This window comes from Phoxinus phoxinus (assembly GCF_949152265.1).
Source record: "Phoxinus phoxinus genome assembly, chromosome: 4".
NCBI lineage: Eukaryota > Metazoa > Chordata > Actinopteri > Cypriniformes > Leuciscidae > Phoxinus > Phoxinus phoxinus.
Genome location: NC_136879.1, coordinates 19,069,388 through 19,095,325, shown reverse-complemented (window position 1 = coordinate 19,095,325; position 25,938 = coordinate 19,069,388). Strand labels below are relative to the sequence as shown.

The 25,938-nt window shown below is 38.4% G+C and overlaps 1 protein-coding gene across 1 annotated transcript in view; it reads right to left on the bottom strand.

Annotated features, from left to right (window-relative positions):
- robo1 (roundabout, axon guidance receptor, homolog 1) overlaps positions 1-25,938 on the bottom strand; it is a 168,708-nt gene that overhangs the window by 128,168 nt on the left and 14,602 nt on the right. The window contains exon 2 of the mRNA XM_079610868.1: positions 18,521-18,847. Coding sequence (XP_079466994.1) covers positions 18,521-18,847 — 327 coding nt within the window. The remainder of the gene's footprint in view (positions 1-18,520; positions 18,848-25,938) is intronic.

Below are 25,938 nucleotides of genomic sequence, written 5' to 3'. Positions count from 1 at the left end.
ACAAGGACACTCATGGATGCTTACAGGGATACACAGATTTTGAGTACAAGGGATGAATATATCGTCGCTGTCGGGCGGAAGCATCATATCTCCAAAACCGCTACTTTTCAGGAAATTGAATAAACTGTGATATTGTGGCTTTATACATGGTCAGACATTTGCATATGTCATTAGATTATTATTATTTGATCAAAAACAAGCTCAAATGGAGTTACAAAGTTTTTGATCAGCAAGTTTTGGAGAATTTAACACATACGTGTTTTCACTTCATTCACGATAGAAGTGAGGTGGGAAGGTTCGACCGACAGTTTGAGAATCCAATGGAGTTACGTGGTTTAGTCACAAGCTCTTTAAAAGTACTTTTAAATTGGTTGAATATTTGCAAAACCCACACACAGATTTAAAGGTTGACCAATACTAAGGATTTATGGGGAAAAAAGACGAAAGATAGAGATAAGAGGTTTCCGCCCGACAGCGACGATATGTATATATAATAATAATGTTCAATGGAAACCTCAAGATTTAAAATATGCATTAAAATAATAATGTACGCACTCACTTGTACGTGACTAAAGGCCTCATTCGGGAGGAAAATAAGCACATAAACTACCATGGAAACAGTCATGTGACTGACTACTCAAATATCCAAGCAATTTATAACATTTTTAAAAAAATTAAATAAATTTAATTTATTTATAATAAAACAATAAAATCATAAAAATAACTAAATATAATTTATATGTACAGTATATATACATATAAACCTTAAACTAAATATTTATAAATAAATAGTAGTGAATTCAATTATATTGTGAACTAACATGAACTAACAATGAACAGCTGTATTTCTATTAACTAACATTAACAAAGATTAACAAATACAGTAACAAATGTATTGCTCATGGTTAGTTATTGTTAGTTAAAACATTAACTACTGGACCTTATTGTAAAGTGTTACCAATGTAATAAAATATTTTTAATAATTTAATATGTCATTAATAAAATAAAACACAATTAATACAACTTCCACTTTTATTAAAACTGTGGTTATTTGCAAATTATTTAATAATATCTACATTTTCATAAAAAAAGCTTATAATGGATGACAGCGGTGTGGATGTATATAGAATAAAGCGAATGCACCTGGGAAACATCAGAAGCTGTGCAAGGACAGGTGAGCTAGCCCTCCTAGGCAAAAAAAACTAAACAAAAAAAAACTTCAAGACAAGTCCTGTCTATTTCCCTTGAACGGCTGAACAGAGCCAAATCCAACAGCCAATAGACCACCATGAGAAATAAGACAAAACCATTGATGTTGATGTAGTAAATCAAAACCCACAGGACGAGTCTTCACACTCCATTTCAGGAAGCATCAGAGCTAGAGGGCAAATCTGGACATCAAAGTCTCTCAGCATATGGCCCAAAAGACCATTAAAAAGAAGTTATGTATGTAACAGTTAAAACGGCACATCTATTATTTCCACATTTTGGCTGCAACCTGAAATTGACCTGGCGCTTTCAAGCTTTTTTATTCGGGGCACGTGAAGCACACTGTGATCAGTAGTGTGGAGTACTTACACAACGCTGTGCTTGCCCCAGGACTGTACTTATTTGCCAACAGCAAATAACAGCGTGTGCCCCATTTGTGCCATCTCCTCTGGGCAAATAAAGCACCCTATCGTCACAATGACAGTGTTTGGAGATCACTGGAGTGACCATCAAACAGCCCTGAGCCCACAGACACAGAGCAAGTGAGAGAATAATGACACAAAATGTCACTTTGAAACTCAAATCACCTCTTACATTCGCATTAGCCAAATGTCCACGACTATTACTAAAAAATTAAACAACTTCTGGTCACTGCCAAACGCTTTGAATGACCCTTAAAGGGACAGTTTGCACAAAAATTAAAAACTTTACTCACCCTCATGCCGTTCCAACAAAATCTCATGGCACTTTGTAACTATTTTACGGGGTTTGGAGCTTTTTTCTAATTTTCATTTGTTTTTTTGCATGATTAACATTGTACAAATTCATACCAAATCACCACCTCGTAACATAGTCACGTTTTCCAGTGACATCAGGTTGGCCATTCAAAACCTGTATGACTTCCTTTCTTCTGAAGAACACCAAAAGTTGTGTTTTTGCACATTGAATGAAAATGATGCTTTGGACCCCATTGACTTACATTGTATGGATAATAAACACATTTTAAAAATGCTTCTCAATAGAAAGTCATGCAGTTTTTTGAGACGAGGGTGAGTAAATGATGACAGAATTGTATTTTTTTGTGTGCACTATCCCTTTAACGCGTCAGTATGTTCACATCAGCACATAGCATGAGATCTCTTGGTTTTTTTCCCTCCTCGTGTGGATCTGGTGTCAGACATTAAATCGTCTGAGGGTGCTGGCATTAGCTGGGTGAGCGCCAGGGAAGAGAGGAAGACCCGGAGGATGGGTCTTCAGGGATGTGTCTCGGCTGGCAGACCCACAAAGACTACCAAATACAGACAGACACACAAACACACACGCAAACATGCGCATTCTTCGACGCGCACACACACAGACCGACGCGTTCTGAGAGTTGCCAGCTGTCTGACGGGCTTTCATCAGACTACAAACCACCTGTCTTCTTATCTTCTCCATGCAAGCACAGCAAGCTTTTCAGCTTTCCCCCCCTCCTTCTCTCGCTCTCTCACTACTTCGAACAAATTGATGTTCTAAAAATGTTTTCCAAACATTCCATTTTGGTGGTGGTGGGAATGTTAGAATGTTCTGTTTTTGCAGTTTCAAATGAACTAATGTGCGTACAACGTTAGGTAAAGTTAGCATAACGTTAAAAATATGATTATTAATAATGTTCTACAAACTTCATACAATATCTGTTTACATTTATCAATGATGTTATATATATATATATATATATATATATATATATATATATATATATATATATATATATATATAATCAATCAGGATATATACATATACATTTGTATATGTCTACAAAATACAAAAAAAAAAAACATATATAAAATACACTTTATCCAAAAATTTATCCATGAGGTTTCAATTGAATCATAAAATGTATAATCAATCAGGACAGGATTTGATTGGATTCTGAAATGTAAGGATACTATACCAGAAATGTTAGTAATAATGATAGAAATAATAAGATATTGCATATAAAACATTAATTATGTATTCAATTAATTATATAATTGTATATACTTTATCTAGGATATACATTCATGAACAATTATTGTGAACATTTTATTGTGAAAATTTTCAAATCTACACAAACTATGTTTTTGGAATGTTTGGGAAAACCATTGTCCCAAATCTTTGACCAGACGTCTATCTGCATCACACAACTATTCTTATCTTCCTCCTCCAATATTTGTTTTCTTTCAGCGATTGCCTTTGAACCGTGTGCCAAGCCGTTTCTGGGTAATATCCCACATGTTCTGACACAGGGCTGATTTAGACATTTTGTGTATGCAAGCGTTTTGGGCGGGACGGTCAAAAGGAATGGCGGAGGTGGTCATGGGATCACGCAGGGTGATGGAGGGGTCGTGTCTCTCATTGGCTCCTGCATCACAATAAGATAAGCGATGGCCAATCATGGGCTGAGGGTCAAGGTCTGCGTGTTTCACCTCTCTATCTCTATCATTTTTCTTTCAGCCATCATCCACTGTTTGCCTCCGTGTCAACGGAGCGTTTACGTGCGGACAGGGTGAGATTTGCCAGACCAGAACGAAAGCGCCAGCCTGGAAGGGACACAAACAGTCCCGGAATACTTACCGTCGCGGGTGGAAGGAAGGTTTCCCAAACAAGTCTTTAGCAGCACACGCTGTTTACCGTGGAGTCACCCCTGTATCGAGTCGGCGGTGTCCAAACAGTGGATGATGTCGATGCACGCGATGACAGAGGTCAAAGGGCACGCGGGTCTGAGTGAATAGGGATGTGTGCTAGACGGCTGTGCTAAATGCACCGTGAATGGCACCCGGTGCCGGGCGGGCACATTAAAAAAAAAAACGAGATGTGCAGTTTCCAGGTAACGGAGGCGTAAAGTGTGTGTGACAGGTCAAGCTAATGGGCCGTGGCTCCTCTGAGAAAACACGAACACACATCTAAATGTACAGAGACTGATGGTCAGGCCAGCTGTCGATGAGAAAGCAGGAAGAGGAGCTTATCGGAAGCTAGTTTCCGATGAGAGTCAGCAGATTTCAGGTTACAGTGGGCCACTAAGCTAAATGAAATCCTGAAATTTGGTCAAAATAGGCATAAATCGCCACAAATCACCTCATACATATAGACGCATATATATATATATATATATATATATATATATATATATATATATATATATATATATATATATATATATATATATATGTGTGTGTGTGTGTGTGTATGAGGTTAAATTGTGTGTATGTACATGTACACGTATGCATTCATATATATACACATACATATACATACATACATACACATGAGTGTATTGCCATACAGTCGCTATGAAACAGAAGTAGCGACAGATTTTTCTTTCTAATTGTGACATACATCCAAGTGTACATAAATGTAGGGCGGGACTTGGTTCTATGCATTCGTTGTTGATTGGATGTTGAGATGTGGGCGCGGCCCTTAAAAACGAGCTTGCAGGGTCTGTGTTTAAGCGGAGTAAATGGTCCTGCATACGTCACCAGAGAGAAGGTTAAAGATAAATTGTTCTCAATAATATCTCAGCTATAGTAAACAACAACGATCCAATCAATTCCCAATGGACAAAATCAATTCCCGCCCCAGTTTGTCCTGTTTGAGAAGCCGTTTCGATCAGAATAGGAAAGAAAAGACTGTCGCAACTTCCGTTCCATGCTAGCTTTCAAGGGACTACCTACAGTAACTATCACATGTTACTTCTCAACTCAAGTCTATTCAAGCAAGCTTAACAATCAGCGACAGGAGTTTATACGCACTGCAATGCCTCCGAGCTAGCATATTAAACATGCTAAGCATGCTCTAACAGGTTTTCTCCCTCGTTCTCTCTCACTTTCTCGCTCAGAACTGCTACTTTCGCAACAGCTCGGATATCAGTCAGGTCCAATCCACTGAGGTGGACACAAATTTACACGCTACTTATAAGCCTTGGGGGGTTGTCTGATTGAATTCTCTTCACCCGCGTCCAACTGCGATTAACTTATCCCCTCCTCCTCCACCGGACGTCCTTCCACGCTGCCCCAGTGCATCTCTGTCAGCCAATCAATAAGCTATTATGGCTCCCAAACAGCAGGTGAAATTAACTTATAACAGTACCTGCAGACTCGGCACTCTAGTAATCCTGTTGAAAAGGGTCTAATGAGGGAGTGCAGGCCACAGCAAAGGCGCATTTCAATGACACCAACACACACACCTGCAACGAAACCCGCAGTTGTGTTGGGAAAGCAAGGACCGTCCTTGGACACCTGCACTGCACTGCGGATAACGGCGAGGAACTCCAAATATTATTACAGTTCCCACCGGTGTTTGCTCATATTTCTGCCTGTAGGATTTACATGAGATCACTGCACTCTGTGCCCCTTAAAACCACAGTTTCCACCATACAGTTATTGTTGTTGGTGCTTTAAAACTGTGGTAACTTGGTTACACATGTTAATTTACGATTTTACTGAAGTAACAATAACTTTAATGGTATTCTAGCGGAAACTGTGGTTACCATGGCATTTTTTTTTAAAGACACAAATAACTACGTACGCTCTAAAAATGTGGTTGCAACTTTCAAATCTGGCAGAAATACTGAGGCGGGCGCTACTGTTTAAGTCTTACTGACAGTATTAAATGGCATTTGATCATTTATGCAACCTGACTCAACGTTCAGATTTGTTTGCTTTCTTTTCCAGGAAATGTCAAATTTGAACTCTAAACGGAAAGAAGATGTATCCATGTGAAAAAGCACACAAAGAAACGCCACAGTATTAGCATTTTTACGTGTACAATAGCAATGCTATGATTTTGTTTTGAAAGAAGTATCTTATGCTTACCAAAGCATCATTTATTTGATCAAAAACACAGTAAAAACAGTAATATTGTGAAGGTCGGTGAAGTATGGGAAATAATATACTATTTTAATATGTTTTAAAATTGTATTTATTCCTGTAATAGCAAAGCTGAATTCAGCTCTTTTGGGATATTTACCATAGTGTTTTGATGTTACCTTGGTTTTGATATTTAATGTTTTTTTTTATTTTTTTTTATTACATTTTAAATAAAAAGGGTTTTACCATGGTAGATGTACAAAAAATATTTTATCATGATTTTTGGACATGCACCACAGAAATACCATGGGGATTCTTCTAAGTGAAAATAATGTATTTATGCCTTAAAATAGCTTGAATGTAACTCTACACCCTTGCTTAATTTAGTATACGCGATTCTATAAATATGCAAATGTGCCCCGCCTCCACTCACTCACACCAGCTCAGAGATTCACTCGGCAACTGTAGTAAACGCTACGCAATGGCAAGTGGAAATATTGGTTAAATGCAGCCATATATGTTAGAATCAGAAACTGATTCAGAAGGAGAAGTGGAAGAGTGAATTATACAGGCTCGTCTACAAGTGATGCGTTTTATGTATCGCTCTTTACAACGTCGGACACATAACGTTAATTAATATGATTAGCCTTTGGCTCGTCTACGTTATCAAACAGCTAATAATGTGTTGCTAATGTTATAAACCATGTTCCCGTTCACCTTCTCAGAGTCAGAAAGCTGCCTTCTAATGACAGGAAAAGCCCCGCCCACACGTTGACGGGATTGGTTACATGATTGTGACGGTAGTAAACAGGGGCGGTTTCAAAACACATTTTTGAGACTGTCGGTTCACTGCCGTTTTAAGGAGAAAATAAACAGTAATAGTGTCGACTGATGAATTTGCACATGGTGTGTCTTAAAGCATATTTAAAACACCACATAGACAAATAAACAACATTAAAAACTTGATTTTTTCACCACAGAGGGATTTTAATTAGTTTTTCTCTGTCTCACAGCCTGACACACTGACCCTCAAATCACTGCCGTCACCTGATCCACATTCACTGTTCAAATTAAATCAGTCCAGTCACCCCGGGCAGATCCAGAAAAAACCTTCCCCAAAAACCCTTTTCAAAGGTTTCTTTCAGACAGCTCTCTCGTCTTTATCACCCCCCCTCCTTCCATTCAATCATTTCATCCACGTTCTTTGTGTCTTTTCTTTATGGTCGCGCGGTGTGGGGTTACGCAGGAATGTTACAGTTTCACAGCCACACCCAGATCCGAGGGAACGACGGCAGGCGGACAAAGGAGGCCGCTGTGAGTGTTTGTGACATTTTCAGACGGCTCGTCTAGCTGCTACAGCTGTTTTGACAGCGATATGACAATTTCATCTCTTTCCTGCAATAACGCAGCGAGAAACCTTTTCACAAATCGCCAAAATGGACTTGGAAATGCATCGGTGAGCCTGTAATTCAACATTTCTGAGATGCATCAACCTATGCAAACACCATTAATCTAGTCAAGCTCAAGTGACAATGTATGCAACCTGTGACTCTAACTAGTTGGACGACATGTAACATAGTGCTGCTAATTGGGAATTCGTTTTAGTTGCTGCCGCTTCAATTCAGAGGTTCATCAGTTAGTTATAGGAAGTTAGCGGAGTGGATCTGTTTTGATTAGTCACTTTTATCTGATTTGTGACTGAAACTGTTCCAAGGTCAGAGTCACGCCATGTCGTAATGTCCTTTCCAGAAGGATTAGCACCATAGCTGCCGTGCCTCAAAGAGTGGCAAGCTAAGCCAAACGCATCTCTCCTCCGCCAGATCTCTATCTGGGGCAGGGGTTCAAGCTGGCCTCGCCATTCAAACTATTACAGCTACGTGTGTGACAGGAGTGTGTCTGTCCCTGTCCATTCATTTCTGTACTCTTTGTTTGTCTCTCACTCGTTCTGTGGCAATCTAGGGGTCATGAAGGGGGGCTTACAGACACTACAAAAGATCTGATGTACAGTCCAGTGTACAGTGACATTGTTCAGAATTTATGAATTTTTTACACAAAATTGCAGCTCTTTTTCATCAGTCCCAAAAAATATTGTTCTATTGCATGGTTTCCTATCAATCTACAATTATGTATACAATTATGTATACAAATTTAATGTATGCATTAAATTTGTATTCAAATCACATCAATATCATGTATATATATATATATATATATATATATATATATATATATATATATATAGGTTTATATATATATATATAAACCTATATATGTATATATGATATTGATGTGATTTGAATGCAAATTTAATGCATACACGTATATATATATATATATATATATATATATACATTGATTTATTTTGATATATATATATATATATATATATATATAAAATCAATGTTTATATATATATATATATATATATATATATATAAATTAAATACACATTTATCAAATTATTTTCAATATGCAATATTGTTGCAAAAATTTAAATACAAATTAGAACTTGAATGTATTATTATTTACAATGAATGAAAACAAACGATGAAAAAGGAACTAAATAAATGGAAATGTTCTAATTTGTATTTACATTTTTGCATTCATTTAGAATTTTGAAAATAAATAAATACTATATAAATAAATAAACATGCATAAATATTGTTTATATATATTTAATTATTTTGTCACATTTCCATATAGTTTATTTAACACTGTTCAAAATGTCAAATATTGTATTTAAAAAATGCAATTGTGTTGTTTGCAGAAAAATAATTGGACATATCTAGAGGATAAGTGTTTTTTTTTCTAATGCTCTTCCTAAACTATAACCATCTAGACCAACAGGCAACCAAGAACCACAATCATAACAATTCACACACACACACACACACACAAAAAAAAACAGCAAATGGGGGCAGACGGGATGCATGAAATAGTATGTCCTCGGAATATATGGAGTTACGCTTGAGTTGCATCACTTATTCCTGAGCTTTCCAGCAGGAAGTAACGAGCAGTAGAGTTTCCGATAAAAATACATGACATTTATAAGACATGAGCCCAGATTTTCAAAAACCCAAGAAATTGTTGCCTCAAATCTCTGATATTTCTCATTTTCCAAACTTGCTAATCCTTTCTGGACTCCGGTTGATTGAAAGGCTTCAAGCGATGGATTAACCTTGCTTTAATAAACGCTTAAGTTTAGCAGAGCAGGACAGCATCATAAAGATGTTTTTAAAAAAATAAACACAAAAAAAGAGAGTGAGAGAGAGAAACACTTTCCTCTCAATCCCAAAGGCCACGGGAGACTCTCAAATCAAAAGTGGGGGATTAGAGACAGCAGCGGGACTAATACTCCGGCCCTCCGTTCGAGGGGGGAAGATTAGCCTCTGAGACACACTTCCTATCTGGGCCTCCGACCGAGAGGGACTGTACAATCAGCCGTGTTTATCGCAAATGGAGTTCAGCCAAGAGGAAATCACATGGGTCGTATCTACAGGCTCTTGCCACAGGAGGACGAAATAGTTTCGGCTACGCTATGTTTATCAGGACGAGCGCACGGGTCCCAGGTGGAGCCGACAGCGAGACAACACGAGTCCCTCCAAGGCCGTACTAGATGGGTGAGAACAAACTGAACCGCTGAAGGACAGAACTCTAAATGAACCCATATAAAGACATCTCAGGACTGCTAAATAGGCTTTAGCAGGAGTTAAATGCCAGATTTTAGCCATAACAATTCCATAAATTAGGGTGTGCGCTTCAGGGAATGATTTGTGCTAAGCCACCTGGTTCCAGAGAGATTTACCTTGTATTTGTGGACCATTGTCCATTAAATGACCTCAGGAGAAATCCAGCCAAGCTCGCACGAGATATCTCCACCTGTCTGAGGATGTGGCGCATTTCCTGGGATCAAAGCGAGTCTGAAATGCTTGGTCATGGTGACGGCCTCTAATTACCACAGACGAGTACATCTACCTACCTATCCTCCATTTTGAGAAAAGCCCAGATGCCCAAAGAAGATCAACATCCACCATCTATTCAAACTACACCTTTTTTCTCCTCAAACTGCTCTTTTAGAGCTCTAGCTTCTTTTGTTTCTTCACTGCAGGGAATTTTTATTGTTGCTCCAGTCATATCTATGCAAATGAGGTAGGATTCACAATAGCTTTAGGCAAACTGAGTGTTTTAACAATCCTGAACTCCGAAAAGCCAGCATGCAAAGCATAGGTACATACTTCCAATGCAGTCATTGTTGAAAATTAAGCAAATGTAGTGTAACTCCCAACTGTAGATAAAACAAGGATTTAGTATTATCCTTATCATAACTAACAGGCGTGTTATTTCTTCACCCAGGATGGTCTCAAACAGATACTGGAAGACGGACAGGTCACACTCAAATAACGAGGCAGGCGTCTGGTCGCTCACCCTCGACTGTCCGAAACTATTTCCCTCACACGGCAATCCATCCTGAAGTTGTCATCCATCCTTCCAGCTCTCTCCACCACTCATTACTGCGGTGAACTTTCCGACCCTGCTTCCATTTGTCCATCTCCCCTCGTCCATGAGCTTTGCAGTGGGAGATCTTTGTCTTTGACAAAAGCAGAACAAAACCCTAAAACTCCTTGACACCATTACTTTATCTTCTCAAGCCACCGTCCGCTGGGTTCCTTGACAATCCTGCAGCCTCCCTATGTCGGGTTCAGACAACACAATATTTTTGTCTGTTATGATAGCTACTGTAGCAGATTATGCAATTTTAACTCCTAAATGATTGTCATGTTGTGGACAAGAAACATTTCATGCTACCCAACCAATCCTCGCTTGCACCTTTAAAGGGCACCTATTATGGAATTTTGAAATTTACCTTTCATGTAGTGTGTAACATAGATCTAAGTGAACAAAAACATCCTGCAAAGTTTGAAATATGAAAGTGCACCGTATATAAAGTTATTGTCTTTCAAAAGTAAGAGTCGACTCGGAGTCATTTTTATGAATCGTTAGAAGACCGAAGCTTTTTCTCTGACTAGATGACGTCAACTTGTCGAGTTATTTGAATACGATACGCCCACTTATTGCCTCCAAGGCCAGCAGGGAAATATCAGGGCGACGAGACGCTGTGTTCTGAAGTGCGGCTCAAAAGCAAACCTTTTTCATCTGCCCAAGGAGGAGCATTTGAAGACTAAGTGGCTACAATTCATATAACTATACCACAGAAGTATAGTCCGAGCCTTGTGCTTTGCTCGCGCCATTTTTAAGACGATTGCTTTTTAAATGCACTCAAACTTGGATTCGCGAGCCGCTGATATTGAAGGAAGGTTCAGTTCCAAGTGTATTTGCATCAGCTTCCTCCTCCATATCACAACCTGTAAGTGTTATTAAAAATTGTTGCTTTTATGTTTTATGTAGCATGCTTAATAATTATTTTGTTTGTTGTGTAAGCACCGTTTAGGTTCTAGGTCTTCAATGACAATTGTATTGAGATATGTGAAGTGTTTGTCGTTGTTTTCGGAGTTGTCTTAAAGAATAGAGAAATACCTCGTAGTAACGTAACTGCATTTTTTTTTTTGTAAAAACGTTATGTTTATGCATCGGGCTAACGCAAACAAAGACTGATTGTGCTTTTACATTTTGAACTCTGGGCTATGCTCGCTAACATATTAAATTCTTTATCTTATTTTTAGTTTTTTACTACAAACTACAAAGCAGTGGACTATAATCATTATTATAATACAATTTAATTGATAAAAGCATAATTGTACTCCGTGTTAAACAATAAGTATTATCTATGTAAACACTGCTGGGTCATCTGACCAATCAACGCAGATTAGCGTCGCGCAGAGGAGGGGTTTGGAAAAACGAGTCGTTGAACGATTCATTTGGGAGTCGGTGAGCAATTTAGGTAAAAATAAATGCATATTATACGAAAACAAAAGTGTTTTTTGACATTGCATGCATGTAAAACTGTTGTTGGGGACTCCCTAAACAACATTAGGAACATTTTAAATGTCATAATAGGTGCCCTTTAAAGAAGTGTGTGATCTCATCGAGGAGGAACTTCCGCGACTGACTTCCGAAAACAAGAACGTAAACAAACAAGCTACTGACGTGGCATGTTAGCTTAATGCTAATCCGGCGGGATAAAAAATGAAACGTGCTAGTCTTTCTCTTGTAACATTGTGAAGCGTTGCAGATGCGGCGTCCACTATGACACACGACAGCCATTGACGTTAACGAATCATCATGACTCCCTACGTCAAAAATGGGTTGTGCCAAAATCGCATGTAGTCTGAACCCGGCATTAGTGAGGATTTACTCACACTTACTGCGTACTGATATCCTGTCCCAAACAGGGATGTTATCTTTCTTTTCTGTTTTTTTGTTAACAGAGCACAGCTGACGCAATTAGGCATGCACAATATTACAATGCTGATAAACTGATAATTATTTCCAAGTTATTGCCAATAATAAATAAATGTCTTAATTAAAATGATTATTATTTTACCAAAAAATATTTACATTACTAAAAATGTAATTTAAAAAACTGTAATGGCCAATAACCTATAAATAGACTATATTAACATAAAATAAAATACAATTATTCAAATTAAATGTATTTTAATGACTTGACTTTTTAATTGACTAAATTAAAATAAATTGTAAAATATATTATATTAAAGTAGTATACTTTATAATTTTTTTTTTATTATTTTATTTACTATTTTGTCTAAATTAAAACAAAAACTGTAAAGCAAGAAAAAAATATGTTCATTATGAGATTTGCTAAAGATTAAAGATAAAAATTTTAAAAATCAGTCAATGATCAATATGCAACCAATTTATACTGTGCATCCCTGGCCACAATCCCAACCAAACTGCAGTACCACACATCTCTGACATGTTATGCCACTAGACTGAGATGTGGGAATCACATGACTGAATATGGATGGCAGATGTTGCATGGTTTGGGGGCCTGAAGTTGAAGCAATTATCCATATTAATGCTAATCAGGTCGAGTACAAAACAAGAGCTAGTGTGGATCTCCAGAGAGATGAGAGCATGATAACATGGGAAAAACCAGGAAGAACCTGCACTTATCTTCTCTGGTCTCTTTTTTTTTTATTTCCGTCCACCCCCCAAAGGCTGTCAGTAACTCCCCTCAGCGCTGTAATTAAACATTGCAGATTAGTTTTCCTTGTAATTTCTGGGCATCTGCAAATAGTCCCCATGACGCTTAAGGAGAAACACACCCACTAGCCAATTAAAGAGAGCCGGTTTGCGACGATTACCCGTACTGACAACTCAAAAGCAGATGTGAGGAATCCTGTCTTCCTACTACTCTTGAATTGGGAATACACGTCAAACACGGTTCATTTTCTGCAGGAAACACTACGCCGTTCAACTGGTTTCAGGGAAATAGGCCGCTGCTTAGCTTACCGCCGAGTCTGAGAGCCAAAATCTGCCGCCTACGTGTCTCTAGCTCCCCCCCCCCCCCAAAAAAACACACAATTATATTAATTTCTGAAATGTCAGCAGAGGTATGAAGAGGGCTGGAAGGATCAGGGGACATTATAAATGCGCTAAAGAATCCCGAAAGAGGATTCTCCAGAGACTCAAACCCTTGTCCTCTACAGTTACAACGTGACTCGCTCTTAAAAACTTAATGAAACACAAATATTCTCAGAGCAAACAGTGGGAAGCACGTTGGCACTAGCGAGGGGGGAAGGACAAGGAAGTGAATTCTGCACAGCTATGATGATCTATAATGGAAACGGGTTGGTTTGAATATCAAAGGCGGAGGGAGCACACAGATGTAGCGGAGGGGAACATCCAGTGAGGGGATAATGAGGGGTGTCACCCAACCTTTCAGAGGAAGAACGCCAACTGTCCCCCCACAGTTTCACAGACGAAACGTCAACTTAATTTTGTGCATTAGACAAAAAGCATTTTTTTTTGTTTTTGTTTTTTTATACCGGGCGAAATGTTTTCAAGATGAATGATTTCACGGATTAATAAGTGATTAATTATCTCTTAGACCCGGACTAGAGAGCGCTGTAGACTGTTCCTCGCGTCCTGACGGGGTTATCAGGGTCTGGCGCACTGATCCACATTCCCGCCGCAGCCCAAGAACTGGAAGAGTACACTATAATTAGAGGCTTTCCACATGCTGCAGTTGTTCAGCATGCTAATAAAGGACAAAGCTGACTTCTCAAAGAGTACTTCAGGTAAAAAGTACGAGGTTTGGGAAAATATCATCTCTTTTGACACACGCACTGCAAAACTGACTTCTTAATAAGTTAAATAGTATTTTTTTTCTAATACACTACCGTTCAAAAGTTTGGGATCAGTAAGTTTTTTTGAAAGAAGTCTCCAAATGCTCACCAAGGCTAAATTATTCGATCGAAAATATAGTATAAACAATAATATTGAGATACTGTTTTCTATTTTAATGTTTTGTAATGTAATTTATCCGTTAGCAGCCAATTTGGTTCTCAAGAAACATTAATTTAGTTTAAAACAGTTGTGCTGCTTAATATCTTTGTGGAAACCAGGATGCTTTGATGAATAGAAAGTTCAAACAAAAAAAACATGCATTTGCAATAGAAACATTTTGTAACATTATAAATGTCTTTATTGTCACTTCTGATCAATTTAATGCATCCTAGCTGAATAAAATAATTAAATTCTTACTAAAATCGTACTAAACGGTAGTGTACATTTAGGCCGTGTGTCCACCAAAGCGTTTTTTTTTTTCTTCTTCTTAAGACCAGCGTATTTTTTCAATGGGATCACCGCGTATTTAAACATGGCTGCAAAGTGTCGAGGAGATGAGTGTCTATTTAATGGGCTCTTGCTGTTTTTTCTGGTCGCCGAGAGCTGAAAATGTTCAACTTTGGGTAAAACGTAGCGCCCAACATTGTAACTTTTTACCCAGCCGTCCAATCACAGTGGAAGAGGGGTGGGACAAATACCACACTGACCAACCGCCACATCACACTTGTACTTAGACAACAGATGACAACAACAACAACAACAGAACAAAATGATTGAAAAGTAATTACCGGTACTCAGATTTATTACTTATTTTAAACAAGTAAAAGAATAGGAATATGCCAATGTGCAATAAGAAAAAATTTACTTGTATTCAAGATATAATCTATGGAAAAAACATCTTACGTAGTGTTTCTTCTCAAGTAAATGTATCTGTTTTTAAGCACAAACAAAAAAGTTAAAAAAAAGTTAGAAAAAATGATTAGGGATATGGTTTTTGCAGTACCTAGTGCTATAACCAATCTAACCGGTTTCATACTGTAAGTAGTCATAACAGTAAAGTGACACATTAGCGCCCATCAATCTTTTAACAATCTCTCATTGTCATTTATGCGGGTCCTAAAACTCCCTTTTCTTTGATCGCCATTTTTACAGCTGTTTTTAGAGTGCGAGAAAACCTGCAACAGACACGTCTGTCATCCTTAAAAACGCAGCCTGATACTACGCATTACGCAATGCGTGGCCCGGAGCCATCGGGGTGAACAGTGAGCTCTTATGGATAAAGCAAGCCCCATCTTACATTCCTCGCTCTCATCCTTTGTTCCTCTGCGAGTCATTATACTCTAACAAAGCGTGACACATGAAGCATTATAAGCCTCCAAGTTTCAGATTGAAAGGAAAACATGGAAACAAAAGGGGCAAAAATCCAACTTCAGGGCACACAGGGCACAGCGGATACCCGGATTGACACATTTTACCTCAGCGTGTTGCACAGAGCCTCCACTGTACGTGAAGTTAATAATAAACCCACAACAGATCGGCGCTAAGCGTCGTTGCCTGGCCAAACATGGCTTGTTGAAAGTCGGATTAGATTTACGGTCCACCGGGAGTTGGGCGATCGTAAAAGCGGGATTATTAAAACAACTTTAGAAAAAGGAAAGAGTGTGTACACAGTGTTCAAACTGGATTCTTGTAAGAGCGGGATAGGCAGAACAAATACGTTAACTTCCTTTTCGGCGGTTTCCTTGGCTATAGCTCGACTGACATTCCTGGTGTCAGTCTGAATAAGTAGGCGAGTGTTGATATCTGAGAAGTGATTTCTTTTTGCCTCTGACACTGACTGTCTAGTTTTGGACGGAAAAAGAGAGTTTAGGTAGGAATTCTACTACCTTCCTGTCGTAGGTTTCCATCATGGTTGCCTGAACGAGGTAATTACATGCATGGCGGCGGGACAGGGGGGAGGGAGGAGGGAGCGGACAGGCACTGAGGGTTTTGAGCTTTGCCACTGTGTCATTATGGTCCTGTTTGAACCTTATTCAGAATAAGCAGCCCGAAGGCTGCGGCCAAAACAGCCCGAGCTTTTCCTCATGTCGGGCCAAGTCGTCCGCCCGCCCGCCAAGCTTCTTGTTTTCGTTCTTACAAAAAAAAAAAAAGAAGGCCTCCAGAACAAATAGCGTACAGTATATCACCCTCTGTTTGATATACCGCATGATATTTTCTCACTTTTTAGTCTCCAAGCTCACATAATTTTCCGACCAACACAAATGTATGTTTCTGTTTGACCGACATTGGCCTACAGAAGCTAATAAAAGCATTGTAATTTGCACTGGTATCCTTATGAAAATGTACCATTTATCGATTATTATTTTATAAAATTGCATTACTTTTTTTCATAATTTAAATTCATGATTTTATCAGGTTAATTGTGGTCTTCACAGTTAAATCAACCATTACTAGACTGCAAAAATTGTTTTCTTAATCAATGTTTTACCTAGTTTTAGGGCTGGAACTACCTTATTTTATTTCCTGAAACACATGATAAATTTACTTGAGAATAAAAATAAAAAAATAAAGATTTTTTTTTTTTTCAAGAATATAACTTGAATTCAGTTTATTTATCTTACCCCATTGTCCTAATATTTTAAAAAAATATTTTTTAAGCATAATGGTGTACAAAATTAAGTACTAACATGTCTAAAACAATAGAAAAGAAAAGAAAGCACAAATTCATTGAACACCACTGTGGCAAGTGGTTTTCCAAAGTTATTAGCCACAATTTTGACATTGATACCATAGGGAAAAATATATTTTTTAATATTATCTCATAATTTGGCAGCAGGTATATTATGCTGCTGTCACTTTAAGACCTGAAGCACTTTATCACTGTCTACGTTCATTTAAAACATAACTGACTGTGTTTATATGAATACTCACCAAGACCGGCATTTTGACATTGTTCTGTGTGTATGCGACTGTTTACGCACAATAAGCAGCGAAATATAACTCAATTTAGTACTGTGAGGTGTACTTTAATACTGCTTTATGTTCACACACTTTTGGAGTGAGCACAAAATCTGCAGGAATAATTAAAATGATGTACAATCCAAAGCCGAAATACAAGCCATGAAAGGAGTGAGTGAGGGGAGGCGGGTTTGTGTGTCAACTACTCTGCTGAAAATTAGTATTGGACGCGCTTCAGAATCGAAAACTAAATTTTTTTGACAACACTACCTTGCTTTTTTTTTTAAAGACTACGACTGAAAAATTATATATTGCATACACATACATATATATATATATATATATATATATATATATATATATATACATTTCCATAAGGGTAAGATCTTAAGAGTAAGACATGCCATTGGTACACACTACACGACCAACTCACCCCCCTCCAGGTCCACCGCTGACTCGATTAGATTACAACAAGAGGCTTGGTGACAGCTCCTAGGCATACTTGAAAAGCGGTTGATATCTGAGATCAGTCCTTTCAAGCTTAAAGAGAGACGGTATGTAATGCATATCACGTCCAAGTCCAAGGAGAATCGCTGAAAACCACAAGTTTTAAGTAATAAGCCCATTTAAACGATCTGCTTTGCGCCTCTACACAAAAACATTTTTGTGAATCCTTTTTTTTTAAAAGGATAAAAAATTGACCCGGTTGATGCGCAACGCATTGAAATTGAAAAACGACAAATGCCAAATAGACAAGAGAGATACAACACACCTCAATAAAGCGTAACAGATAAAGGCTATCTTGTGATCTCTACTGTAAATATCATAAACTGCTGAGAGTTATTGTATGGCTCACGACCACCTACTGCGACCTATTCTGTTCTCTTCGTGCGGTCTGGCCCGTTTCCTCTATCAGGATCACATGCAGGTCCAGTGGCACAGTCACATCCTGCCCATCTCCAGCGAGATTATCCGACCCACTGAGTCCATTGAGACCCAGAGACCCAGGAGGAAACTGGAAACGCTTTCTATTCAGCTGGAGGGGCTACAGGCTCTCTTAGATTCAGTTCAAGGCCAGGGAAGTCACAAACACAAAGCCAAATTAAGACTGGCCTGCTTTCAAACGGGCTCCTGGAAGACGATACGACTCCTATGGAAGGGAACTGCTAAGAACTCATCTGAAATCTTAATATCATATACTAGACATCCATAAACCGCAAGAACCCAGAGCGATAAGAAACCAGCCAAGCACTTACTAGCTACTTCCAGTGAGGCGTTGTGGCTGACCGCTTCTCCCAGGTAGTTACGGGCCACGCAAACGTAGGAGCCTTCGTCAGGTTTGCTGCGACGCCCGTGTACGATACGCAGGAAGAAGAGAGAGCCGCTGTGCAGGAGCATACGGTGGGATCGAGGGTTGTCCCGGTCCGTTTCCACGCGCTCTCCATCCTTGTACCACTCCACGGTCGGGTTGGGCCGCCCTTCAGCCTTGCAGTTTAGGGTGGCGGGTTCACCTTTGGATACGATCAGATCGGAGGGGTGTTCCATAATGCGGGGTGCGGAGTCTTCCTGACGCAGACGGGATCCTGACAACAAAGAGAGACGTTTTGATTAAAAAAAAATATTATAATAATAAAAAAAAAATTATATATATATTACGAGAACATTTTTAATGTTAACATTTAGTAACATTAAAATATTATATTGAATAATGTATTAAACAAAAATTATATATTATTTTTAACAATTATATTATTTTTTATTTTTTATAATATATTATATTGTAGTATATTATCTTACATTAATCATGTATTAATACATTTAAATATTAATACATGAAAAGTTAAAGATGTTAGTTTAGATATGATATGCAATTTATATTATTTAATTTTAATTTAAAAACATTTTACATTCCAATATATTATATAATATTTATTTAATTGTATAATCTAATATATTTCATATGAAATAAAGAATCATATATATATATAGTCAATCAATCAGAATGAAAAAAATGAATCAACACTGTTATATAAATGTAAATATTTCCGAGGATGATTCACAGTGGACCGTCAGCTTCCTCGAGTTTCAAATGCTAGCTCAATGATGCTGTTCTCATGTACGAGCACAATCAATATTAGAGTAATATTAACAACGATCAATTTTCCAATGGGCTTCAGGTCAGATGAGATTCTGTTTTGTATCCTAATGCAAATTCAATACAAATAAAGTGCACCGCTGACTAGATCCAGATGGATGTATCCCGATATTTTCATGCCTAAACGTGATGACTTTTGGCTACAGGAGACATTGGCTGAACTCAGCACATGATGTCATGGAGATGCATTACAGCACACAATACTGGTGTGTCTTTTCTTGTTCATTTAAATGAATAGTTCACCCCAAAGGGACATTTATCATATGCTCGCCCTTACCAATATGACTTACTTTCTTCTGTGGAGAAAAAAGCGTTTCCATACAATCGAAGCAAATGATGACCAACGCTTTTTGAACAAAAAGCATCACAGATTCTGGATTGGATGCTAACATTTAAATATGCGCATATTCAAAACGTATAAATGAGCTTCACTTTAAATGTTGAAAAGTTGATCACCATTCACTTCCATTGTATAAAAAGATATATTTTAAAGAAGAAAGAAAAACAAGGGTGAATAAATGACAAACTGACCCATTCCTTAAAATGTCCAGTCATCATATGCTCACCCTCACCTGTATGATTTTCTTTCTTCTGTGGAGAAAAATGTTGATGAATTTCTTTCATACGATGGAAGTGGATGTTAACCAGAGCTTGTCGAACCCGAAAAATTACTAAAATAACACACAGTGTCTTTTTGAAACCATACTATAGCTTTGTATTTTGACAATAACATACGAGCATATTCAAATCATACAAATGATCTAATGTTGGAAGTTGGTCACCATTCACTTTCATCGCATGGAAGAGAGCAGAACGAACATCTCTTTCAAAGAAGAAAGAAAAACAGCGGTTTGGAAGAACATGAGGGTGAATAAATGACTAAATCAACCGTTCCTTGACATTTTCTGAATGCGATTCCTGAAGGTGTTGGTAACTTCCTAAGAACATGTTGGTGTGGTTTTGACTAAAACAAAAGCTCTGGGAGGGAACAAACCCCTTCATTAAAGAAATCTCTCTGTTCTTTGGACTGCGGCAGACCTGTGCTTAAAAACCAAGCCACTGTCATTTCGGTGGTGCGCCACTTCCCTGATCAAAGACGTGAAATGAGAGGGCTGTAAAGTTAGGGATGAGGGGGTGTTTGGAGGAAAAGGGAGATAAGAGGCATTATAGAGAGACACACACATCAGACAGCTTCGTGGATGTCTGGGTTTGTGTGTGTGTGTGTGTGTGTGTGTGTGTGTGTGTGTGTGTGTGTGTGTGTGTGTGTGTGTGTGTGTGTGTGTGTGTGTGTGTGTGTGTGTGTGTGTGTGTGTGTGTGTGTGTTTGAAGGGTGGAAGTGTAAAGGAAGCACAGTCACTGCGTAGGGAAATACAAAAGTAGCTAAAATTGGAGACAGCCAATCTGCCTTTTTTGGGCTTAAGTCGTTTGCTTGTGTTCAGAGACCAGTGAACTGCACCCGCAAGACCTGGTTTATATGCAAATGAGGCTTGCATCTTTAATGCCTAACGGGTAAAATATAGTGTGTGTGTGCATCTCAACACTGGCCTTTGGAGTCCATTCAGCCCCAATTAAAAAGAGGTAGGATTAATTGGCAGAGCAGGGTCAAAACACATTCATCCACCCCGCTCAACCCCCCCCCCCCCCCCCCCCACCCCCTGTTTTTCTCTCCTCATCCCATCCCCCGTTCCTTACATCCAACTATCCCTCCCTCCAGTCCTTCTGTGAAGGGAGAGCTCTGCAAGACAGCGTCTACGAGCATTAAATCATCTCTAACATCAGCGAGAGTTTGCCCGAGGTAATGCATTCATTGATTTGCATGTGTCGGAGCAGAATTGTTGGCTCTCATGTTTACAGTATGTGTAAATACGTAATGGGAAAATAATGAGCTGTGCTTTCTGATGCATACAAACACACTGCGGGCTCGCAGGATGATACACTACCACTACCAAATGACACAGAGTAAAGGCAAAATTGTTTGTATAGATATGCAGCAATAGTGTTTGTGTATAGAAATGACCTGATATTGATTATATAATATGATTATCAGCAGTGTTGGGGGTAAAGCATTTAAAGTAATTACTTTAACCCCCTGAGGTCGGCAAACGCGCGGGCGCGTTTTGCTCGTTTTTTTTTACATAGCAGCAAAATAGACCTAAAATACTCCGTCGGTTTTGGTCATACAGACTTAAGAAATATGAAAAAATAAGCTGTTAAATGTCTACTTTTTTATGTGTCCACTTACATTCGAAATAAAACATTGTGCTTTTGTAAAATAAAGAAAGTAAACAGGGAGTGCTTTATGCCTCTCCGTCTCCGTGAACTTTTTTTCTGAAGCACTTCTCTAAATTTAAACAAATCTCAGCGAATACTATTCACTCAGACATGAGCTATATATCTCTGTAATCATTTAAGTGTGTAGTTTTAAATTATCTAATTCAAAACTAAAACAAATATTCTCTGTTTATGTAATCTATATAAAAAGAGCGAGAGATCAGTCGTGCTCATTATCGTTCTGGCACCTCATTACTCCGCTAATGTGACACGCCCATCGAGAGCGCGCCGCTATTCAAACGCAGATTATCTGAAGCAACACATGCAAACCAGTCAACGCCCACAACAGCTGGACAACACACTCGCTGTGAGGAATAATAATATCGTGATAATCCTGAAAATTTTACCTCAAACGTGCTGGAGTAGCCGAACAACGGATCCAGCTGCAGATCATCAGTAAGTGCTTTGTTCTAATCGCGATATGAAATGGTGTCTGTAAACCGCAAAAGACTGTTTAAATTTGAATGGCGTTTCTGTGTTTGAATGAATGAACGGCACATGCTGTTGTTTACTCCAGTTCGCGCGTTTCTGTGTTTGAATGAATGAACGGCACATGTGCATGTTGTTGTTTACTAGCCTACAGCTCGCGCGTTTCTGTGTTTGATGAATGAACGGCACATGATGTTGTTTACTCCAGTTCGCGCGTTTCTGTGTTTGAATGAATGAACGGCACATGCTGTTGTTTACTCCAGTTCGCGCGTTTCTGTGTTTGAATGAATGAATGGCACATGCTGTTGTTTACTCCAGTTCGCGCGTTTCTGTGTTTGAATGAATGAATGGCACATGCTGTTGTTTACTCCAGTTCGCGCGTTTCTGTGTTTGAATGAATGAACGGCACATGCTGTTGTTTACTCCAGTTCGCGCGTTTCTGTGTTTGAATGAACGGCACATGCTGTTGTTTACTCCAGTTCGCGCGTTTCTGTGTTTGAATGAATGAACGGCACATGTGCATGTTGTTGTTTACTAGCCTACAGCTCGCGCGTTTCTGTGTTTGATGAATGAACGGCACATGTGCATGTTGTTGTTTAGCTACTAGCCTACAGCTCGCGCGTCTGTGTGTGTGAATGAAACTATCTATATTGCCTACTGAGATGAGTAAAAATCGACTGAATACGTTGAAATAAAATGTCTTTGTATAAGCAACATTTTAAACTGCAAATTAACATTTATGCCCTAATATAGGCTATATTATAAAAGACGGTGTTACAGACGAAATATGAAAGACAACATTTCGTTTTGGATAGATTATAAAGTTTGTACTGCCACATCAAAACCTAATTTCCAAGGTGCAAACAAAATCTTAAAAGGTCAATATAAGCCTTCTCTTTAAATTATTTTTGTGTTTTGTTAGTGACAAATTTGGGGAGAGGATAGCCTACATAATCCAAAACTTTCTGAAAATACGAATAAGAATTAACTGCACAATTACTAGAAATGTTTACCTTGGATATTATACAATTTGCAAGCATAGGCCTACACAGTTTGTGGAAAAATACACTTTTTTTTCAAGATGTTTCCAACTCTGAACCAATTCTGTAGTAATATATATATATATGTGTGTGTGTGTGTGTGTGTGTATGTATGTATGTATGTATATATATATATATATATATATATATACATATATATGTGTGTGTGTGTATGTATGTATGTATATATATATGTGTGTGTGTTGTCTTTGCATTCTGTGTGGCTCAGTGACACCTAAGGCTCATTAGTATGCAGCATTAGCAGGTCTCCAGGTGTGAATGAGGACATTATTCAGGACCTTGTTGGATCATTCACGCCCACCTGCATATTGCCTTTGAAAAACAAAAAGTGTCTTACAAAATTTAAATCAATCTATTGTTTAATGTGAACGATTAGCCCGGATGATTTTCAGATCATTTTGAAGTAAATACTCTAGCCGACAAGATCCATTAGTCAAAAGTATTGTGGAAATATGTGAAGTTGGTTGTTTGTGGTCTTATATCAGAACATTTAAGTTTGAGTTTTTTGAATAACCACGCATAAATAATATTCTCTCAAAAATGCAAACATGTACATACATGTTGCTCACATATTATGATAGTCATGTTCGTGCTAAATAGAGTGTAATTACACCTTTGCCATTAATATGTTTATAAGCAACTGAAAAAAATACAAATATCAGGTCATGTCAAAACATCTCAAGGACCCCAAAAACACCTTAGACTCCAGAGGGTTAAAGTGAAGTAAAGACTCGAGTTATTTAATTAGATTACTTTTTTTCCAAGTACTAAGTAACACATTTTACTGTTGCATTGTCAATACAAGATCTTGACCAAACATTTATGCAACTATTGATGGAAATAAATGTTTCCATCAAGAGGTGCATCCATTTTTGGTCAAGATCTTGTATTGACAATGCAAGAATCCAGTGCTCTGTAAAGTTTACTCAGGACATCCCAAATACTTCCAATTAATTTAAGGTCCGATTCATGTGTGAAAATTATTCTTTATCCTCCCTCCCAACCATACATTCACAGCTTGAGCCTGATGAATCTTGACATTGTCCTCCTGGAATATGGCCATGATGAGTCTTCCTACATGGTTGTTTAAGAAATGATACGCTACACACTCCATCAATTACGGTTAGATGAACTGTTGCCAAAAACATATAACATACTAGAAACATAATAATCACTGAAATAATGACTAATTCATAGACTCTTGAGCATTTGCCTGTTTTTTGATAAGCATTTTGTCACATTAAATTAAATATTCAACATCCAATAAGCTTTTTTAAAGCAATATATTATACATTTATTATATTAGCATTATATTCGCCACCCAATGTTCTTTAGATATCAGCACCAATAATAGAAAAAAAAGAACATATTAGTTGTCTATAATAAAAGGAATGAATAATGAATGAATGGTGACAGAGGAGGAGATTTCTAATAGAGAAGAGTCAGAAAAAATAACGAGGAAGACACGCGTCTCTCGGATGGAGCTTCTGCATATTAAGTAAACCTGCTCAGATCTAGCTCTTCAATCCTGTTGAAGCCGTCTGACTTCATCTATACATGCATGCGCTTAGAATTAGAGAAGTATCCAGACCGAGAGAAAGTAAAAACCCTTCTCCAACACCTCCTCTTTCAGAAGTGCTCACGGGTCCACTCACAAAGTCAGAGAGACCCCACTACATGCAATATTCCCAATGCACTTTGAAATGCAGAAGCTCTGCTCTGGCTCTCGGGCAGACCAGCCGTACTTCTGATGTTATTATTTTTTATATACGGTGGAATGCTGCATATGTCCAATAATGAGAGGTACTGCTGAGGGCGGTGCCACGTTACACGGTGAGGTGTTTCAAATTCACATGGTGTGAACAAGACAAAATCCAAAGAAAGAAAGAGAGGAACAAAAGAAAGTGCATCTACTCTCGATCTCGGTCTCTCTTCGTTGATAAAATATGTTTCCAGTATTTCTTTCTCAGCACTCAGCTGACTCTTTTCATGTTTATTTCCACATCTGACTGATTTCTTCCTTTTGCTTGACCACTGCTGTTGGTCTCCATAGCCTTTCTTTTTCCATCCTCTTTCCTCCTGTGCTCTTTCCTGTTTTCTGAGAATATGAGATGAGCTAATCAGCTCCATGGGCTCAGCGGAGGGACGCTGGGAATTCTGCATCTAAGATCTGATCGATCGCTGCCTGGGGCAAGTATCATTTTCCTCCTCTCAGACTGACACACACACACACACACACACACAACATACTCCATACATACACATGAAGTACGCTCAATATGTGAGCCCGTATCTGTCTCGCTATCCTTCTATCACTCCACTTTTCCTCGTCGGGCTGAGGGAAGCCACTGGAGGTTTGCTTTGGAGGTAATTAAGGAGAGAGGAAAACTCGGACCGGGGATTCAACAGTAGCCTGAAAATCCCTTACTCTGGTTGATTCGATTTCAAACTTATGAATGCAGTCAGGCAATCCTACCACTGCAAATATACATATGGAGTGTTTTCTAAACCAGGGTAAAATATCATCAAAGATCATATAAACTATATATAATTTATATTTATATCAAAAGTAGCAGTCAGTATCTGGTGGCCCGCAGCTGCTTTAAGTGCTACAGTGCATCTCATCCTCATGGGACGCATCAGGTTTGCCAGTTCTTGATGTGAGATGTTACTCCACTCTTCCACCAAGACATTTGCA